Source organism: Podarcis gaigeae (assembly GCF_964106915.1).
Source record: "Podarcis gaigeae genome assembly, chromosome: 15".
NCBI lineage: Eukaryota > Metazoa > Chordata > Lepidosauria > Squamata > Lacertidae > Podarcis > Podarcis gaigeae.
Window position 1 is genome coordinate 9042523 of NC_139692.1, and position 20844 is coordinate 9063366.

General features: G+C 46.2%; 1 protein-coding gene across 2 annotated transcripts in view; it reads left to right on the forward strand.

Moving 5' to 3' along the window:
• UNC5D (unc-5 netrin receptor D) overlaps window positions 1–20844 on the forward strand; it is a 435843-nt gene that overhangs the window by 381376 nt on the left and 33623 nt on the right. For both annotated transcript variants that reach the window (XM_083713478.1, XM_083713479.1), the window contains 2 exons: window positions 8447–8615; window positions 16626–16853. In XM_083713478.1, the coding sequence (XP_083569604.1) occupies window positions 8447–8615; window positions 16626–16853 (397 nt within the window). The remainder of the gene's footprint in view (window positions 1–8446; window positions 8616–16625; window positions 16854–20844) is intronic.

Below are 20844 nucleotides of genomic sequence, written 5' to 3' on the forward strand. Positions count from 1 at the left end.
CATGGGTGATTATTAGAATGTATTTGATATAATAGGCTAAAGCTGTTTCCTGTCACCCTTGAATACGCGCACACATCATTTGTGGAGCTGCTCCTTCGTGAGGGGAAATGAGTGCGTGGTGTGGGGAGAGCAGAAAGAAACAATATATTTCTCCCTCTCTCATAAACAGTAACACCCAGGGTCGTCCAATGAAGCTCAGTGGTGGGGCATTCATAATGGAAGAATCCTGAGTCATCTCTGCTGCATCCACGCAGCAGTTCATTCAGTTTCCCTGTTGTGACCAGTTTAGCCATCTCTCCTCAGGAATAAGGAGCAGCTTCAGGTTGCCCCAGCAATTTGTCGCAATGCACAAGCCCTCTCTCTCTTCAAGGGATGTTGTTTTCTGGACGTTAATGATGATGCGGTGATGGGGAAATAATTAATAATAATAATTTTATTATTTATACCCCGCCCATCTGGCTGGGTTTCCCCAGCCACTCTGGGAGGCTCCCAACAGAATATTAAAAACACGATAAAACTTCAAACATTAAAAACTTCCCTAAACAGGGAATACCTTCAGGTGTCTTCTAAAAGTCAGATAGTTGCTTATTTCCTAGACATCTGATGGGAGGGCGTTCCACAGGGCGGGTGCCACCACTGAGAAGACCCTCTGCCTGGAAAGGCTGTAGCAAAGGGGTAGAGCAGCTGCTTTGCATGCAGAAGGCCCCTGGTCCAATCCACCACATCTCCCAATAGGGCTGGGACACAACTCTGGCTGGACTCCTGGAACGCCACTGGCCAGTGTAGACAATACTAGACGGTATACAGTCTAAGGGTGGATCTACACACAGGAAAACCCCCGCTATAAATAAGTCAGAAATTAAATCGTTACAGTGGTACCTCGGGTTAAGAACTTAATTTGTTCCAGAGGTCCGTTCTTAACCTGAAACTGTTCTTAACCTGAAGTACCACTTTAGCTAATGGGGCCTCCTGCTGCCGCTGTGCGATTTCTGTTCTCATCCTGAGGTAAAGTTCTCAACCTGAGGTACTACTTCCGGGTTAGCGGAGTTTGTAACCTGAAGCATTTGTAACCCGAGGTACCACTGTATAACAAAAGAAAAAATGCTATGGAAAATCACATAGAATTTTTTTAACACATTCAAAATGCTATTTATTTATTTTTTTACTAATGTAGCTGAGTCCTAAGTTGATAAGTCAACTTCCTATGTTTTTGCTGGGCTTTTACTTAAAGGTAAAGGTACCCCTGCCCGTACGGGCCAGTCGTGTCCGACTCTAGGGTTGCGTGCTCATCTCACTCAAGAGGCCGTGAGCCGGCGCCATCTGAAGACACTTCTGGGTCACGTGGCCAGCGTGACGAAGCTGCAGCTGGCGAACCGGCACCAGCGCAGCACAGGGAAATGCCATTTACCTTCATCTACTTGCACTTAAGGGTGCTTTCGAACTGCTAGGTGGGCAGGAGCTGAGACCGAACGATGTGAGCTCACCCCGCCGTGGGGATTCGAACCGCCGACCATGCGATCAGCAAGTCCTAGGCACTGAGGTTTTACCCACAGCACCACCCACCTCCCTCAGGCTTTTACTTAAAGTAAAGGTAAAGGTACCCCTGCCCGTACGGGCCAGTCTTGACAGACTCTGGGGTTGTGCGCCCATCTCACTTAAGAGGCCGGGGGCCAGCGCTGTCCGGAGACACTTCCGGGTCACGTGACATCGCTGCTCTGGCGAGCCAGAGCCGCACACGGAAACGCCGTTTACCTTCCCGCTAGTAAGCGGTCCCTATTTATCTACTTGCACCCAAGGGTGCTTTCGAACTGCTAGGTTGGCAGGCGCTGGGACCGAGCAGCGGGAGTGCACCCCGCTGCGGGGATTCGAACTGCCGACCTTTCAATCGGCAAGTCCTAGGCGCTGAGGCTTTTACCCACAGCGCCACCTGCGTCCCAGGCTTTTACTTAGATGATAGCAAAATATGCTTCCTCAGTGGCTACTGATTGGTAAGAGATACTGTCTGTTAAATAAGCATTGATCACTGATGTTTACTGAGTCCAGGGCACCCTTCTCCAGTTTGAGTGGTGTCTGGGAAGAAACAGTTTGCCTAGCGAGGGAGAGAGAATTGCAGCTGGTTTTCAAGAAAGAGCAGGGTGGGGAACCAACTGCAAACAGATTGCTGGTGCTACAGCTGCTTTGCAGATGAATACTGCTATTTTGCTCCCCTATGCTCAGCATATATCCCAAAAAATTAGATAACTGCAGAAGCACTTATTCGTTGCAGTTGTGGCTGCACAAGGAAACTGCCTCAGGAACCTGTCGCTGTCTCAGGAACCCTATTGCTTGAGGAATCGCTCAGGAACTATATTCTGTCCCTTCCGCATTGCTCTGTTGTTTTCATCTTTCTTATATCTCAACGCATGAGAAGTCAGATTATTTTCTATTGGGAATCATCACTACAAGTGCATGACTAAAACTCTGGAATCATAGTCCCTGGGAGGGGACTAATGCAGTGGCTTTTAAAGCTTAACCTGTATTTTGCTCTCGCAGTGGGAAACGAATTGCCTTAAGTTTCCCCCTCTCTGGGCTCACATAGTAACTTTTCCATTTGTTTGTCAGCAACGTATTTTTGATGCAGGAGGCCAGGTTTGCTCTTTTGCATGCCTGATGTGAATGAGATAAGCAGAGTAGAAATTTGTTCTCTGGAAATATGCAGTTGTTACAATAGATAATACCAGACTAGATGGGCAAATAATAATCTGACAGAAAGCAGTTTCCTATGTTGGCTGGCTTCTAGAGGGACCCTTACTTCCTTCTGATGCCTTTCTAATTTAGGGATAGGGAACCTATGGCTCTCCAGATGTTGTTGGACTGAAGCTCCTACCATCTCTGACCATAGGCCATGTAAGCCGAGGCTGATGGGAATTATAATCCAACAATATCCACAAATTCCCCACCCCCTTTTGTAATTTAAGGGTTAATTCTGTTAGTGTTGAAATCAATTAGTCTAGGGCTGGGTGGAGATGTTGCTTATCAATCAGGCAGTGTTGAGATGTTTACAGAGGTAGCTCATGCTCTGATTGGCTGTGTAGTTCTAATGGAATTTTGCCTCTGTATGTTTGGTTGAATGTCTCCCTGCCCTTTACAGGGCCTGAACTAAGACAGAAAAAAACTCTGTTTCTTTCTTCTCAAATTATACACTGGTGTCCCCCCCCCCCCCATTCCTCAGTAAAGTATTATCAGGATTTCTAGACGCAATCTTCGTTATTTAAGTGAATTTACAAACAGGCTCTACATGTGCACTCTTTACTTCATCTGGTTGGGAACCCTGGCCATTTAGGGAGTCCTATGTGTATGTCTATGTGAGACTGGCACTGAACACAGCGTCACTTGCCAGCGTGACCAGCACATGCAAAAGTATGCAGGGGGCATGGCTAGCAGTCACAATCCCATTGTCCCTCTCATGCATTCGCCATCGGAGCATAACCAAATGCATGAATAGGGCTGCAGGTCATGGAGAAAGCATTATTAATTTGCATACTGCTAGCAGAATAATCCCATTGAAATGGGAAAGCTCAAGAGAATGCCGGCATAAACAGCTTTGTCTTCAAAAGCTTACGGAAATGCCTATCTGGTTGCAGTTTTTCACCTTTCCTTGGGGAGTGCATTCCATTATGGCAGCGCCAACAGAGAAAAACCTGCCTTGACATCACTGCAAGGCCCTGGCAAGCTTAATTGGGTTCCTGGAAGAAGCGGAACATTTGGATCCCTTCCAGTCGGCATTCAGGCCTCATCACGGGACTGAAACTGCCTTGGTTGCACTGGTTGATGATCTCCGGCGGGCTAGCGACAAAGGTGAGAGCTGTTTCCTAGTTCTGCTGGATCTCTCAGCGGCGTTCGATACCATCAACCATAACATCCTTCTGGACCGTCTTGAGGGTCTGGAGCTGGGGGCACTGTCATACAGTGGTTCCGCTCCTTCCTCCTGGGCCGTGTTCAGAAAGTGGTGGGGGGGGATGAGTGTTCAGACCCCTGGGCTCTCACTTGTGGGGTGCCTCAGGGTTCTGTCCTCTCCCCCATGCTTTTCAACATTTACATGCAGCCACTGGGAGAGATCATCAGGAGGTTTGGGCTGGGTGTTCATCAGTATATGGATGATACCCAGCTCTACCTCTCTTTCAAATCAGAACCAGTGAAGGCGGTGACGGTCCTGTGTGAGTGTCTGGAGGCGGTTGGAGGATGGATGGCGGCAAACAGATTGAGATTGAATCCTGACAAGACAGAAGTATTGTTTCTGGGGGACAGGAGGCGGGCAGGTGTGGAGGATTCCCTGGTCCTGAATGGGGTAACTGTGCCCCTGAAGGACCAGGTGCACAGCCTGGGAGTCATTTTGGACTCACAGCTGTCCATGGAGGCACAGGTTAAATCCGTGTCCAGGGCAGCTGTGTACCAGCTCCATCTGGTACGCAGGCTGAGACCCTATCTGCCTGTGGACTGCCTCGCCAGAGTGGTGCATGCTCTGGTTACCTCCCGCTTGGACTACTGCAATGCGCTCTACGTGGGGCTACCTTTGAAGGTGACCCGGAAACTACAACTAATCCAGAATGCAGCAGCCAGACTGGTGACTGGGAGGGGCCGCCGAGACCATATAACACCAGTCTTGAAAGACCTACATTGGCTCCCAGTACATTTCCGAGCACAATTCAAAGTGTTGGTGCTGACCTTTAAAACCCTAAACGGCCTCGGTCCAGTATACCTGAAGGAGCGTCTCCACCCCCATCGTTCTACCTGGACGCTGAGGTCCAGCACCAAGGGCCTTCTGGCGGTTCCCTCATTGCGAGAAGCCAAGTTACAGGGAACCAGGCAGAGGGCCTTCTCGGTAGTGGCGCCCGCCCTGTGGAACGCCCTCCCACCAGATGTCAAAGAGAACAACAACTACCAGACTTTTAGAAGACATCTGAAGGCAGCCCTGTTTAGGGAAGCTTTTAATGTTTGATGTATCACAGTATTTTAATATTCTTTTGGAAGCCGCCCAGAGTGGCTGGGGAAACCCAGCCAGATGGGCGGGGTATAAATAATAAATTATTATTATTATTATTATTATTATTATTATTATTATTATTATTCCATTAGTGTAGCACTCGGGGGAGATGGTTCCATAATCTAGGGACCAGTATGGAACAGGTCTTTTTCCTTGTCCCCGCTAGCAAGGGGTTGAGCAAGCAAATTCTCGAGCAAGATCTGATGGGAAGTGCAACGACACTGCTATTGGCTTTTTTCTGCAGCAGACAGCAAACATAAACCTGGCCCTAGTAAAATGTAATGAACCGGGGTTGTGTGTGTGGATGAGCCAGGTCCTCAAGCAGACTCCCCAGTGCTGTCATGGGAATTTACCACAGCAGAACATTAGAAGAGCCCGCTGATCAGGCTAATAGCCCATCTCGTCTAGCATCCTGTTCTTCTCACAGGCCAAGAGATGTCTGTGAGAAACCAGCTAGCAGAATTCAAGCACAAAAGTGTTCCCCTGTCCTGTGCTTTCCTGATGTTCAGAAGACATGATGCCTCCAGGGTATGGCCATTGTGGCTAGTAGCAACCAATAGCCCTCTCCCCCATAGTTCCCAGGGCGTCACTGGACCAACATCAAATGTTGCTACAAGAAATGCAGGGTTTAGAGTGTCCCTGCCTTTGCAGCTTGTTTACAGCTCAGTCCTGCAAGCACTTGAAAATCTGTTCCTCCCACAAAATGCCAAGAGGTTATGGATGTGTTTGTGATTGCAAGGCAGAAAAACAAGACAGCTTCACGAGCTTCAGATTCAACAGCCTTCCTAGCAACGTCTCTGAATTAATTTTATGCTGTTTACATTGTCATGGCAGACTTTGTCACAAACAGCCGCCCATGTAACCCTAAAGCATATGTCTCACCGTCCCCCATTTTATCAAGGATACTCCCTATTTTCTGGTAACTGTCTCTGCTTTATGATTGTTGCTGTTTTTACCTTTGGGAAAGCCTGGTTTAAAAAAGGTTGCTAGTGTATATTGCTAGACTGGAGTGCAGTCTACATACACATTAAAAATGCTGTAAAAAATGCTTTTAAAAAAGTTTTGGAAAATACATTGAATTTTGCATAGCTCATTGTTGCCATCTAGTGTCATATTTCTATATTGCACTTCACAACACATTTAAAACATTTAATTTGCAGCTGTATAGCTGAGTCCTAGCTGTTCTTTAAGACTTCTGCCTGTTACTCTGCATCTTCCTCTCTGTTAGTGTTGGATGGTGGATATCGTCATTCCTTTAATGCACATGCACGTAAATATGTGAGCATTTGTTGTTGTTTAGTCATTTAGTCGTGTCCAACTCTTCATGACCCCATGGACCAGAGCACGCCAGGCACTCCTGTCTTCCACTGCCTCCCACAGTTTGGTCAAACTCATGCTGGTAGCTTCGAGAACACTATCCAACCATCTCGTCCTCTGTCGTCCCCTTCTCCTTGTGCCCTCCATCTTTCCCAACATCAGGGTCTCTTTTCCAGGGAGTCTTCTCATGAGGTGGCCAAAGTATTGGAGCCTCAGCTTCAGGATCTGTCCTTCCAGTGAGCACTCAGGGCTGATTTCCTTCAGAATGGATAGGTTTATGTGAGCATAGAATCACAGAATCACAAATCGTCTAGCCCAACCCCTGTAATGCAGGAATCTTTTGCCCAACGTGAGGCTTGAACTCATGACCCAGTCTGATGCTGTACCGACTGAGCATGCAGCTTGATATTTCACACACCACTGAAGCTCACTTTGAACTCTTGATAACTCTGGACTTTGTTTGTTTTGGCATATTTTTAACCAAAACCACAAACCTCATATTTTACAACAAGTCACAGCTCATTCTTAGGAGCCCTGACTGCCTCCGTGTTTTCTGCAGGATGTCCCTGCCTCTTCCTCCTGCACCTCTGTTTCCAGTCAGGCTGGCATGTTTCTTGCAATCTTAGAGCAGCCTGGCTCCAGATTTTGTGCAGTTGTTTTGGAATGAGAGCAGGTTGTCAGATCCTGCTCATTTGGTTCTTGTAATTCTGACAGCATCCCTTCACTGTAGCTCCATGTGGGAAGTGAGAAATGCTCGTTATGGGTGTGTGATGCATTGTGAAGTGAACAGACTGGGCATCGGCTATTGCCTGGCATACCACCCCTCCCACCCCCACCCGCTCCCTCTAGATCTGTGTTAATCTGGAGCAAAAACTTGCTGGCAATAAACCTTAGCATCTCACTACAGAACCTAGTGTTTTAATTTCTGCTAGCATGTCATTACCTGAGGCTGGCTTTGTCTGTTTCCTTGTTACATTCAGCGGCTGCTGGGCTGGAGTTGAGAGTAGATGCAAGTTCCTCTGAGCATGCAGAGAGCGCCTCCTCCAAATTATTATAATCAGTCCTCATACTTCTAGGTCTGCAGACTGACTCTCTGAAACCTTAAACCAGATCTGGCTTGGGTCAAAGCAAGCCTGCAATATATGAGTGAGGAGATCCCTAGAAAGATGCACTTGCTATAATTGTTTGTTTGTTGTGTGTGTGTTCCTGCAATTTTGAGGGTGTCTCTCCCCCCCCCCATATATACAACAGCATGCAAGGGGGAAATGAGTTTGTGTGGAATGGTGATAAATTCAGGCCCAAAAGACAGAATGAATGTTCTTATTGAACATTTTGTAATTTCATATTAGTGATTTCTCAGTTACACAATTAAGGTTGTTCAGGAGCAGATCAGAAATGTTTTGGTTGTTGTTGTTTTTTTGTTTTTAAAGCAGAATTGGCTGGGAATATTGATGTTAGAATACATCCGAAAGCCATAATTAGTTTTTCCCCCCCACAGCTATAAAATAGTATATTGTTCATAGCATTCTGTGAATCAAAAATCAGGGAGCAGCTAGCATGACAGTAAAGGCATTCTTGATTTCCACTGATAGCAAGGGAAGCACTTGAGATTTGATACAGGGAAACAATGACAAGTAAAAACTCGGGTGTCATCAGCCCAGAACTTGGGGCAGATTTCATGGATCCCATTCAGCAGAATGTGCAAGAGGGAATCCACCACTAACAACACAAAATGCAGCAGTGCTGGCTTGCCACATTGTGAAGCAAATGAAATATACATTACATAATAAAGGAAGGCCCCTGTAAGAACATTATGTCCGGAGTCTAAAATTACCTTAGGGCACTATTGAGTGAAATAGCAGGTCCTGGTGGATCTCTGACTTGTATTAAATTTGCAAATGAATACAGTTCATTCCCCTCCCCTCCATTGTTTTTCTCCCTGTGATTTTCTCTGCTATTTTTTTAAATATTTAGTTGTTACCATTAAACAAGTATAAATGTCATCAAAGCAATCAAGAAGATGAACAAATGTTCTGCTTTTGCTCTTGGAAGAAAGGCTTATGTTTTGATTTCCTTTGTAACATTTCTCTCTCTCTCCATGCAAAGCTTGCAGCCGGAAGGCAGCGAAGTCCTCCTTGGACCACAAGTAACTTGCGGCCCTCTGGATGTGACCGTCTCCACCCCATTTGCCTTGACAATACCGCACTGTGCAGAAGCGAATTCTGAGCACTGGAACGTCCACCTGAAAAAGAAAAAGCTCCAGGGCAAATGGGAGGTAAGTGAAGTTCCTTCCCCAGATGATTGAGCCAAAAAAGGATGCTTAAAGATGGATCTCACAAGATGAAAGGTTAGTTAGGTAAAGTAAGGTAAAGGGACCTCTGGCCATTAGGTCCAGTCGTGGCCGACTGGGGTTGCGGCGCTCATCTCGCTTTATTGGCCGAGGGAGCCGGCGTACAGCTTCCGGGTCATGTGGCCAGCATGACTAAGCCGCTTCTGGTGAACCAGAGCAGCGCACGGAAACACCATTTACCTTCCCGCCAGAGCGGTACCTATTTTTCTACTTGCACTTTGAGGTGCTTTTGAACTGCTAGGTGCTTTTGAACTGAGGTGCTTTTGAACTGCTAGCAGGGACCGAGCAACGGGAGCTCAACCCATTGCGGGGATTCGAACTGCTGACCTTCTGATCTGCATGTCCTAGGCTCTGTGGTTTAACCCACAGCGCCACCCACGTCCCTTTGAAATGTTAGTTAGTCTGGATTAAAAGTACCACTTCCAATCTTAAATTCAGTTCTCAACACTTCAGCGGCAACTAGTAATTTATTTGGGTTTTTAACAGAAAGTGAAATTTTGTGCAAATTTCTCTGCACAAGCACATTTTTGCATGCTTCCCCCCCTACTAATATACAATATTTTTGCAAGCAATTCCCACAAATATCATGCATTCTTATATGTGTCTTTCTCTAATATCTGCATTGTTTGCACATTTCCATATTGTTTGTTGGAGAACTGCACCGCAAAATGAAGAGATGTGCAGATTTTGAAAGACAGCTGTGTTTTACTTTGTGTTATGTGACTCAAGTAGCTTCTTGTGAAAATGCAAGCCAAACTGCATTCCTTTCCCATCCCAACATCCCACACGCCAGAAGAGCAAGAAAACCTCACCACAGTGAGTGTGGTGAGCAGATTTGTGGATCCTTTTCCCTACAGGGAATTGCTCCATTCTAGGTGCTCTTTGAAATTGCATTCAGCTCTCATCCAAGTATTCATGACAAAAAGAGGAATTGCAAATCCCTCTTCCCATCCACTCACTGAATTAATGGCTCAGGCCAGTGGAGCAACACATAAGATGGAAGACTTCATTAGAATAAACATTATCCTGGTGAATAACATGGTGAAGGAATCTTGCCTGTGTCTTGTTTGTTGTCTTTGATGTTCCAAATGATCCCTCTACCTGAGGGATCATTTGTTTTGAGGGGGTGGGGGATTAAAGACAAATCGGAGAATGTGAAGCTGTGCTAAAATTGCTAATGTGTTGTCATTGCCACTACCTTCTGATGACATTGGATTTCTTGCTGGAAACACTTGTGCTGATTCAGTCTGCACAGTCCTTGGATTCATTTCACTGAAACCTTCCATCTGTGTAAAACTAGCTCAATAGCATCCGTTTAAGAAAGAGCCTTTAAGCGTGACCCTGCTTTTATTTATTTATTTTTGCTTCTCTATATCCTGCTCTTCATGCAAGGAGCTGGTAAAGGTAAAGGTAAAGGAACCCCCAACCATTAGGTCCAGTCATGGCCGACTCTGGGGTTGCTGCGCTCATCTCACTTAACTGGCCGAGGGAGCTGGCGTACAGCTTCCGGGTCATGTGGCCAGCATGACTAAGCCACTTCTGGCAAACCAGAGCAGCACACGGAAACACCGTTTACCTTCCTGCTGGAGTGCTTTCAAACTGCTTTCAAACTGCTAGGTTGGCAGGAGCAGGGACCGAGCAACGGGAGCTCACCCCGTTGCAGGGATTTGAACCAGTGACCTTCTGATCGGCAAGTCCTAGGCTCTGTGGCTTAACCCACAGCGCCACCCGCTTCCCTTACAAGGAGCTTGTAATTGCACATAAAGTTTTTCTCCCTTATCTGCACAATAGCCATGTGAAGTACCATATTTTTCGCTCTATTGGATGCACCGGACCATCTTCTCCCCCTCAAAAACAAGGTGCTTTCAAGAGCAGGTCAGGGAACAGGGCAAAGCCTTGCCGCTGCCCACCGAGCTTGTGGGGCTGGCAGTGGGGGAAGCGATGCTTTTCCCCACAGCCAGCCTTAAAGATCCCTGAAGCCTTTGGAGCGCAGCTACAGTCCAAAGGTTTGAGGCTTTGCGCAGCCATCCCGAAGCTGGAACAGTGAGACAGAGGACTGCGCAGCGCCCCGTCTCACTGTTTTGGCTTCGGGGACAGCAGGCTGCTATCCGCAAGCCTTGGGAGCCCGGCGGAAACTCCCGCCAGGTTCCGAAGGCTTGCGGAGAGCTGCCCGAAGCCCTGGGTGCACAGCGCCACGCTCCCCGGGCTTCAGGGCTGCAGGAAGCTGTCCACAAGCCTGCGGGCTCCGCAGGCTTGTGGATAGCTTCCTGAAGCCTGGAACGCGAGAGGGGTCTGTGCGCACTGACCCCTCTCACTCTCCAGGCTTCAGCGAAAGCCTGCATTCGCTCCATAGGATGCACACACTTTCCCTGTTCATTTTTGGAGGTGGGAAAGTGCGTCCTATAGAGCGAAAAATATGATAAGTTAAGCTGAGTTTGGGTGATGAGACCCAAGTTCGAGCAGAGAGCTTCAAGGGGGGGGGATTTGAACCCAGGTTTCCATTAGCTGCTCTGGTTCACCAGAAGCTGCTCAGTCATGCTGGCCACATGACTCAGAAGCTGTCTGCAGACAAACACTGGCTCCCTCAGCCTATAGAGTGAGATGAGCACAGAACCCCAGAGTCATCCGCAACTGGACTTAATGGTCAGGGGTCTCTTTACCTTTACCTCCCTTGATCCTAGTCTAACCATTATGCTACTCTAACTTTGGAGTGAACATTGATAGTCTTTGAAACTGTGCTTTCCCCACTTCCATCCCAAACCATTATTATTATTATTATTATTATTATTATTATTATTAAACATCCCAAATCCTGGTTTTAGCAGAACTCAGAATGGGCATCCATTTTATAACAATTTTTTTAAAAAGAGACCTGAACGTGATCGGAGCCAATTTGCTTCACTTTTCATTGATTTCAAAATGAAGAGCGAAGGATAACAAATGGGGGTCTTATTTGTTGCCACATTTAAACCCATTCCTCATTCACTTGAGGGGCGGGGGTTATCTCTTCCATATCTGTCTCTTGGTGGCTGCCATTTTATTTCCCCCAGATGATGAAGATGACTTATTAAATATCTGTACTGCCCTTCATCCAAAGATCACAGGGCAGTTTATAATATAAAAATACAAAAATGCATACCAAACAAAAACAATAACCTCTTGCCACACGGACACAGATGGTTTAATCAGCCAAAGGCCTGGCAAAAGAGGACTGCTTTTGCCTGGTGCCTAAAGATATGTACCAATGGTGCCAGCCAAGCTCCACACATTGCCAAAACGGCAGCTTGTGGTGGCCACCGAGGCAGCATCCAAAGCGAAAAGAAATAAAGAAACAGAAACAACAAATATGAGTAGTGGACCAATGTGATTTTCTCAAATAGTGTGGTTTTGAGTGAATAACAAAACAAATCTAGTGAAGATTAAAATCCTAGATAGAGAGGCCACTCAATTTCAGTTTACGGCAGAGCTGATTAGAGGGGACCTGATTCCAGGAACTGGACTGGGCTGATTTGGTCATTTGGGTTTCAGGGAGACACTTACCATAGTGGTGATTCCTCTAATCTCCTCACTGACAACTGGAGCTTACCATTCCCTCCCCTCTGGTGTTTAAGACAGAAGCTGTGGTGACCACGATAAGGTATCTGGACACCACCAAGTTTTCTACTCCCAAGATGCATCTGGAATGATTCATGCAGGTAGTGTAGCATATGTGATGCTCTCCAGCCTTTGCAGACCACCACTTCACAACATCCCTGACCATCAGGCATGCTGGCTGGAGCCGGTGCCAATTGTCGTTCTACACATCTGGAGGAGACCATGTTGTCTGCTTCTGCGTTTCACTTCCTCTTTGCTATATTCTTTTATGCATCCTCTTTTCTACCAATTTAAAAGCCAGGATGGTACTTGTTCCTTTTGGTTCCAACATATGCTGGAAATGCAATAATCATCCCAAAGCAGATTATCAACAGTTCAAAATACATTTCAGCAGGCTACCCTACTTGTATGATGGCAGGCTATATGATGTCCTTGTGGGTTTTTCATTGCTTGCATTCATTGATAAGAGAGAAGATTCATCAGCTCTGCACTCCAATAAAATAAAATATATTTGCTTGGGATGGGGAAAACCTTGAATTGTTATTGCAAAGGTTTTCAGGGCAGCTTTGGGATATTGAGGGCTACAGGATGTTCACCCCAGTCCTAGTGGAAGAAAATATATATAATACTAGCGGTGACCCCCTCATTCGCTCTGCTTGTCACCCCCTAGTATTTTATATATTTTCTTCCAACAACAACAAGAAGCAGCAATAAGTTTCAGTCTTGCAAACATTGCTCACACCGATCCCAGGTGAGGTTTTAAACATCTTAACTAAAACGTAGCTTCTCTGCTAAAGCAGATTTTTTTTTAAAAAAAAAAAACCCACATGCTGCATCTTCTGCCCTCTGTTGCATGCTGGGAACTGCCTGCGTGTATCTCTGTGCTGCAAACACTCTCATTTACATATATACACACAGGCAAATACTCAAATTACATCTTCTCTATTGAGTCACAGACCTGATATTCATGATCTAGTCACAAGGCCTAGTCACAAGTTAATCTGCCACACCTATTTAATGTGCATTAAACTTATATCTTCCACACAGCCTTCCCCAGAAGGCCTTGGCAATGTCTCAGCCTTTTGTCCTGTTCTGGAGGTGAACCATCTGGGCTCTGAGGTGGATTTCTGCAGTGCTGGCTTACATGTGTCGATTCAGTCTACCCTGGTGGCTCCGAATGTCACCATAGTGTGACAATAAACCATTGCAAACATATGTAGAGAAATAGAATAACAAAATTATTTAGCAAGATTCAGTGAATAGGGAGTATCCCTGGCACTGTGCCAGTAGGCCAACACACAAAATATGAATGGACTTTTTGGAAACACAGTACATTAGAAACAAAGGTTGGCATTGCATTAAATCAAGCATAGGGAACTTTGGGCCCTCCAGATGTTGTTGGACTCCCATCATCACAGCCAACACAGGAAATGTTTATAGATGTTAGGAGTTGCAGACCCTCTGAATGTCCCTATTTTCCAGGGATGTCGCTGGAAAATGTTTAACGTTTTATTATGTTTTTTTATATGCTGGAAGCTGCCCAGAGTGCTGTGGCGACCCAGTAAGATGTGTGGGGTATAAATAGTGAAATTATCATTATGGAATGGGAACATATCAGAGAAATGTTGGAGGGTATGGAGTTGCAGTCAGACAACATCTGGAGGACCACAGATTCTTCCTCTCTGTTTGAAATAGTTTGGGTGTTAATCCTATACACATTTATTTTGGGGATAATAAAACTTATTTCTGAGCAAGCACGTATAGGATCAGGCATCTTTCTAAATTTGGAGATGGAAAACAGACCCATTGCTCATTACAGCTCTGTTTTCCCACATAACATTTTCAGTTTTTCAGAGCAGACGTGACAGACAAAACCAACTTAGCTCTGCATTATTTTTCTGTAAAATCGTTAGCCTTCTCTTTTTGTTTTGTTTTGCTGCATTTCTTTTCTTGTCTTTAAAGCATACCTGCTGTTGCCTGTTGTTTTTGGTGCTTCCAGAAGTCCCCCCCCACCCAAAAATCACATATGTTGAAAATTTCCAGCATATGGTAGAAGAGGTGGCCAAGGCGACATTTCAGTATTAAAAGCTGCTTGCCATGTGGCATAGTAAGATCCTGCTTGAGAAACAGTCTGAATCTCTTTTGAACTTAGGGAGCTGGGGTTCAGGGTTCAGTAGACCCCAGCCTGCTTGTGAGACTGGGTGAAGCCTTTTGGTGAGCTCCAGCCATAATCACATTGACAATTTTGTTATCAAAATACAAAGAGTTCATTAAAAACACCCTATAAACTAGTAGAAACTGCAACCAGGAAAAGATTAATGTCTGTGTGCCAGGCTTAGGAAAAGGAGAGATAGCTTCTGGCCCTCTAGATTTTGCTGGATTCCAACTTCTGTCATAAAAACATAAGCATAGCCTTGCTGGATCAGACCAAGAATCTTACCAGGTGCTGATGGGAAGCTTGCAAGCAGAATAGGAAGCCCATAAGTCAACATAGCTGTCAACTTTTCCTTTTTCTTGCGAGGAATCCTATTCGGAATAAGGGAATTTCCCTTAAAAAAAGGGAAACGTATGTAAGTCAATGGAAAGCCCACAAAGGTTTGATTACAGTTGGAATCCAACAACATATGCAGGCCCACAAGTGCCCCCACTCCTAGCTAAAACACTCCCTTGGAACCAAAGATTTCATCTTCCAATGGAAGGCGTGCTCCTCCATTGGAGAAAGCTCCTTCCATCAGAAGGAAACCTTTCGATCCAACCAACTGGCTCCTCCTACCTATTTTGGGTCTTGAGCAGGGGTCGGCAAGGTTTACCTCTCCTGGGCCGGTTCACTCCAGTGGAGATCCCTCCATGGGCCGGATCGCACCGACATCTGCGACTGCGCAGATGCAATTTTCTGTGTTTGTGCAGACACAATTTTCAGTGGCGCAGAAGCGAGTCCCCGCGCTGCACTGTGCCGGTTTAGCACAGCACGCGGGGACTCACCATGTGGGTGGCTTGGTTCAGGGGCAGCTCGTGGGCAGGTTAAATGTGGGCCGCTTGTGGGCCATGGGCCTTAGGTTATCGACCCCTGGTCTTGAGCTTCTGACTCCACTATCTCATGTCTATTGGATCCCAGTAACTGTCTCCTATGAAAGCTCTTTATAGGATACAGTGGTGCCTCGCAAGACGAAATTAATTCGTTCCGCAAGTTTTTTCGTCTTGCAAAGCACTGTTTCCCATAGGAATGCATTAAAAATCAATTAATGCGTTCCTATGGAAACCGCCTTCAGACCAGGTCCGGGACAGTCTGTCCCCCGACCTCTTCTGAAGGCTGGGGGGGGGGGGACAAGGGCTGTTCTGAAGGCTGGCGGTAGGACGAGAAGCCCTTCTCTCCACCTCCCGCCCCGCAAGCGGGGACAGGAGGGCTTCGCTGCCGACCCCCAGCATTTTAAAAGCCGCCGGGACAGCGGAAACATCTCTGCCGTTTTTCCACTATCCCGACGGCTTTTGAAGGCAGGCGGGGGGGAGCAAAGACTTTCGCCCACCGCCGGCCTTCAGAAGAGGTCCTGGACCTCTTCTGAAGGCTGGTGGGGGGCGAAAGTCTTTGCTCCCCCCCGCCTGCCTTCCCGGGACAGCGGAGACTTCTCCGCTCTCCCGGGCGATCTTAAAATGCTGGCGGGCGGCAGCGAAGTCTCCGCTCTCCCAGGGGCTTTTAAAATGCTGGGGGACGGCAGCGAAGCCTTCGCTGCCGCCCGCCAGCATTTTAAGATTGCCCGGGAGAGCGGAGAAGTCTCCGCTGTCCCGCGAAGGCAGGCGGGGGGGAGCAAAGACTTTCGCCCCCCGCCAGCCTTCAGAAGAGGTCCAGGACCTCTTCTGAAGGCCGGCGGGGGACAAAAGTCTTTGCTCCCGACAGCCAGCATTTTAAAAGCAGTCCGGGATAGCGGGAAAGAGCAGTGCAATTCCCTGCTATTCCGGACCGCTTTTAAAATGCTGGCGGTGGGGAGCAAAGCCTTTCGGCCCCCGCCGGCCTTCCTGGACCTCTTCTGAAGGCCGGGGGGGGGGGGACGAAAGGCTTTGCTCCCCACCGCCAGCATTTAAAAGAGGTCCCCAGAGATTTCCCTATGGGCTTTCTTCTTGCGAAGCAAGCCCATAGGGAAATTCGTCTTGCGGAACGACTCAAAAACGGAAAACTCTTTCGTCTTGCGAGTTTTTCGTTTTGTGAGGCGTTCGTCTTGCGGGGCACCACTGTATACTAATATTAAGAAAATAGCAGAGATGTTAACCTATTCTAAGAGTTGTGCCAAGTTTGGAATATATGTTTAATGCGGTTTGTTTTTTCATCCCTCCCCCTGAAAAAAACAGGAAGTCATGTCTGTGGAAGAAGAAACTACTTCCTGTTACTGCCTCCTGGACCCATATGCCTGTCACATTCTTTTGGACTCTTTTGGAACTTATGCTCTCACTGGGGAGCCCCTCTCTGATTGTTCCGTTAAAGAACTGAAAGTTGCAGTCTTTGGCTGCATGTCTTGCAACTCACTGGATTACTGTCTAAGAGTGTATTGCATTGATAACACTCCCTGTGCATTTCAGGTAAGGCTGGAAAATCGCTTCAGAGTTTTGTGAATGCTTCTTCATTGCTCAGATATTTTAGTTTTCAATGTTTTATACTTGCTTATGCAAAAAACTGATCATGGTATGAAACAGGGACTGAATCCAGGAGTAGAAAACCTGTGGCTTTCCAACTGGAACTCCAACTCCCATTTGCCCCATCTGCTTTGGCCAGTGGTCAAGGATGATGGGAGCTAGAGTCCAAAAACATCCAGAGGTCCAGATGTGCCCCCATCCTTGACCTAAAATATCCTATACTGATCAGATTTTGACACAGCTCTACAACTTTTCTTTTCTTAGTGCCCTCCTGCCCCGCCCCGTCCTGCTCTATTTGGAATAGGGACTTTGACACCAGAGTTTAAGGCTTGCAATCATGTGCCCACTTAGCTGGGGGTAATTCCCCACTGAATGCATGGGATTTATGATCTGAAGCTCAACATCAAAAAAACTAAGATCATGGCCACTGGTCCCATCACCTCCTGGCAAATAGAAGGGGAAGAAATGGAGGCAGTGAGGAATTTTACTTTCTTGGGTTCCATGATCACTGCAGATAGTGACAGCAGCTGCGAAATTAAAAGACACCTGCTTCTTGGGAGAAAAGCAATGACAAACCTAGACAGCATCTTAAAAAGCAGAGACATCACCTTGCCAACAAAGGTCCGTATAGTTAAAACTATGGTTTTCCCAGTAGTGATGTATGGAAGAGAGGGCTGGACCATAAAGAAGGCTGATCGCCGAAGAATGGATGCTTTTGAATTATGGTGCTGGAGGAGACTCTTGAGAGTCCCATGGACTGCAAGAAGATCAAATATCTCTATTCTTATGAAAATCAGCCCTGAGTAGTCCAGCAAGTTCTAGAGGGGACCACCTTGGCTGCACCTGCCTATACTGTCCCTCTCTTTAAGGACTAGTGGCAGGTGGTACAGTTATGTGCATTTCTTCACCAACATGTTTTAAACGAAAAAGCAGGCATCTTTTCCTGCTATTTTCCGGTACCAAGTCACCTTCCACAGAACTGCTTTTCTCCTTACCTGGCGTGAGCCTATCTTGAGCAGAGAAACCACCTGAAGTGAAGAAAGGTTAAGCATCATCTGCACACCTGCCAATCTGCTACACCTGCAGCTGTTTTGTTTTTGACAGAGAGAGAGAGAGAGAGAGAGAGAGAGAGAGAGAGAGAGAGAGAAAGAGAAATATGTGTCTGGACAAAATTGCATCCAACTGCACATTGGTCTTTTTTGCATATCATGCTAAGTCAAGCCATGGCTTAGAGTGAGCATACAGGCTCCTGGAGAGAAGACAGTGATTGCTTAGTTCCTCCCCAGTCATTTTGCTGCTGTGTTGTGCTGAGCAAAGCCTCCTTTAGGCATAGCATGTTGTCCAAACCCAGGCTCATGGTTTAACTCTCTCCAGACTAGCCACTAAGCAGAAATCATGGTGAGTTCTATGGTTTGTCTGGGAGAGCTGAACCAAAAGCCCAAGTTCAGAAGAAGACGCAATAAGGAAGGGTGGGGGGCATTTCTCTCAGGTAATCTTCTGGGAACCATGTATGATTGGTGGGCAAGGCCAGAGGGAAAGCGGGCAGAGCAACAAATGCAAACTTCACCTTTGTACAGAAAACTGGCATCTTCACGCTCAGGGCTCGTCCATACCTCTGCTTGCCCACTGCCTAAAAAATACAGATCAGAGTCGTTTTGCCTTTGCCCCACTGTGTTCTTTAGCATGAAATCACAGCAAATGTCAATCCAGAGAAAACCTAATTGACATTTGCTCTGAATCAGCTCTGAAGATGGGGTTTTCTCAGGGGAAAGCAGTGGGACAGGCAGACGTGTGGATGACCCTCAGACACCCCTCTCTATCCCCCACCCAGGCAAGAGTCCCAGGACACATTTCAGCCAGGCAGAAATACTCAAGTGTGGCCAGTGTGGAGAGCCAGCATGGTGTAGTGGTTAAGAGTGGTAGACTCATAATCTGGTGAACCAGGTTTGCATCTCCGCTTCTCCACCTGCAGCTGCTGGGTGACCTTGGGCCAGTCACACTTCTTTGAAGTTTCTCAGCCCCACTCACCTCACAGAGTGTTTGTTGTGGGGGAGGAAGAGAAAGGAGAATGTTAGCCGCTTTGAGACTCCTTTGGGTAGTGATAAAGCGGGATATCAAATCCAAACTCTTCTCTTCTTCAAGGAAGATGCAAACGGGGCTGGTTAAGGGTGTGGCTTGAGGGGCAGAGGCTGGGAAGACTTCAGAGGGCCAGATGGAGAGGCTTGGAGGGCCTGAAGTTCCCCACCCCTGTGCTAAGCCAAACCATGCATTTGCTCAGTGTGGCATAGCAGCAAAAATACTGGGGAGGAGTAAAGCGGCTGCAATCTCCTCTTCCAGACCCCATGCTAAACCACTGTTTGGATTAGAATGATGTGCAAACCACGCTATTATATGTAGTTTGGCCTTAGCTCAGGAATCTGTCCCAGCACCAGATCCCTTTGTTTATCCCCAGGTAGGTAGCGTTCCTAGGGATTGAAAAGCAGATGTAATTCCATCAAAGCAAAAGTGATGCAGTTCAGTGCACAGTTTTGTTTATTTAATTCAGGTGGTTTTCCAAGCTACTGCTTAAGACTCTACTGTATTATATCGGGGATAATGAGTTATGTGCATTTGGCAAGGCATCTGGTTGGAAAGGCTTGGAACAACCCATGTGCAAAATGAAAGAAAGGGCTAAACAAAAGAATTCCCTAGCTTGTGTTAGAAAAGAAAGAAGAAAAGAAGCAAGCAAGTATTTTCCATCCTGGCAAAGCCTGAAAAACGTCCTCAAACAGCATAAGCCAAGGATCTAAGTGTCCGCTTCCAACAGACCCCTTATGAAAGAGGGGCTTTATGTTAAAGAATATAACATCGCAATCTTATGGGGCTAAGATGCCATTTTTGTAATGATCCACAGCCCCAGTTAGCAATGAGCCCACTAAATACTGAGACTGTATCACAGAAGATAAATAACATGCCTGAAGTTTCATTAGCACAATAACTGGCGTTGCCACATCAGGTGTTTAGCAGTAAAGGCTCGGCTGGAGTCCAAAGGGAAGGTGCACAATCTCTCTCTCTCTCTCTCTATATATATATATATAAAAGTGTATGCTAGAAGGCTGAACTTTTACTCTTTGTGACTTTTACCATCCAAGGCAGCCTTCTAAAAACGGCTACAGAATATAAAATGCAGATCAAGTTTATGATCCACATTTTTTCACTTTCCTTTAGGGTTCTGGAAGAGTTGCAGAAACCTGAACCCGCTCATTTGAACCTTATATTGATATATGGGTTTGAATCCAACATTAGACTTTCTCAAAGTTAACCCACTGAAATTAATGGGCATGACTCACTTAATTAGACTAATTTTAAAATGGATCTGCTCTGAGAAGAATCTAGTCTGGAGTGTTTGTGTCCTGCATATACCCAATGCAAACTTGGAATCGTCTTCACAGAAGCAAACAACTTGTAGTTTATAGAAGCTATGCGGTACATTCCATCCTGAATGATTAATCTTCTTGCAGTTTATGCCCAATGTAGCTTAAATCAAGCTGTTTTGTTTGCCTCTTTTTTTATCTTCCTAAGCATGCCATTACTGCTCCAGAATTGCTGTTACATTCAGGGAAATTATGTAGACAAGGAGCCATATTTTATTTTAATGAACCTGAACAAGATATTTTTTATAATTTAGATTTTGTTGCAAGGATCGAATAATATTTACCAAAATCTCCACTTAACAGTGGGGATTTTCCGTACGCAACAGGCTACTGGCTATTTTATGAAGTGCTATTATTCTTATTAATCCACAGTGACTGGCTGGTACCTCCATGTAAACATAGACTCTCAATGCTTATCACTGAGAATACTAAAACTAAAAACCCCATAGTATGGTGCAAACTGAGTCAAAGGGGCATGAATATGGCTATTTTGAAACCACCTTCACTGGCAAGTTACCTCTTGT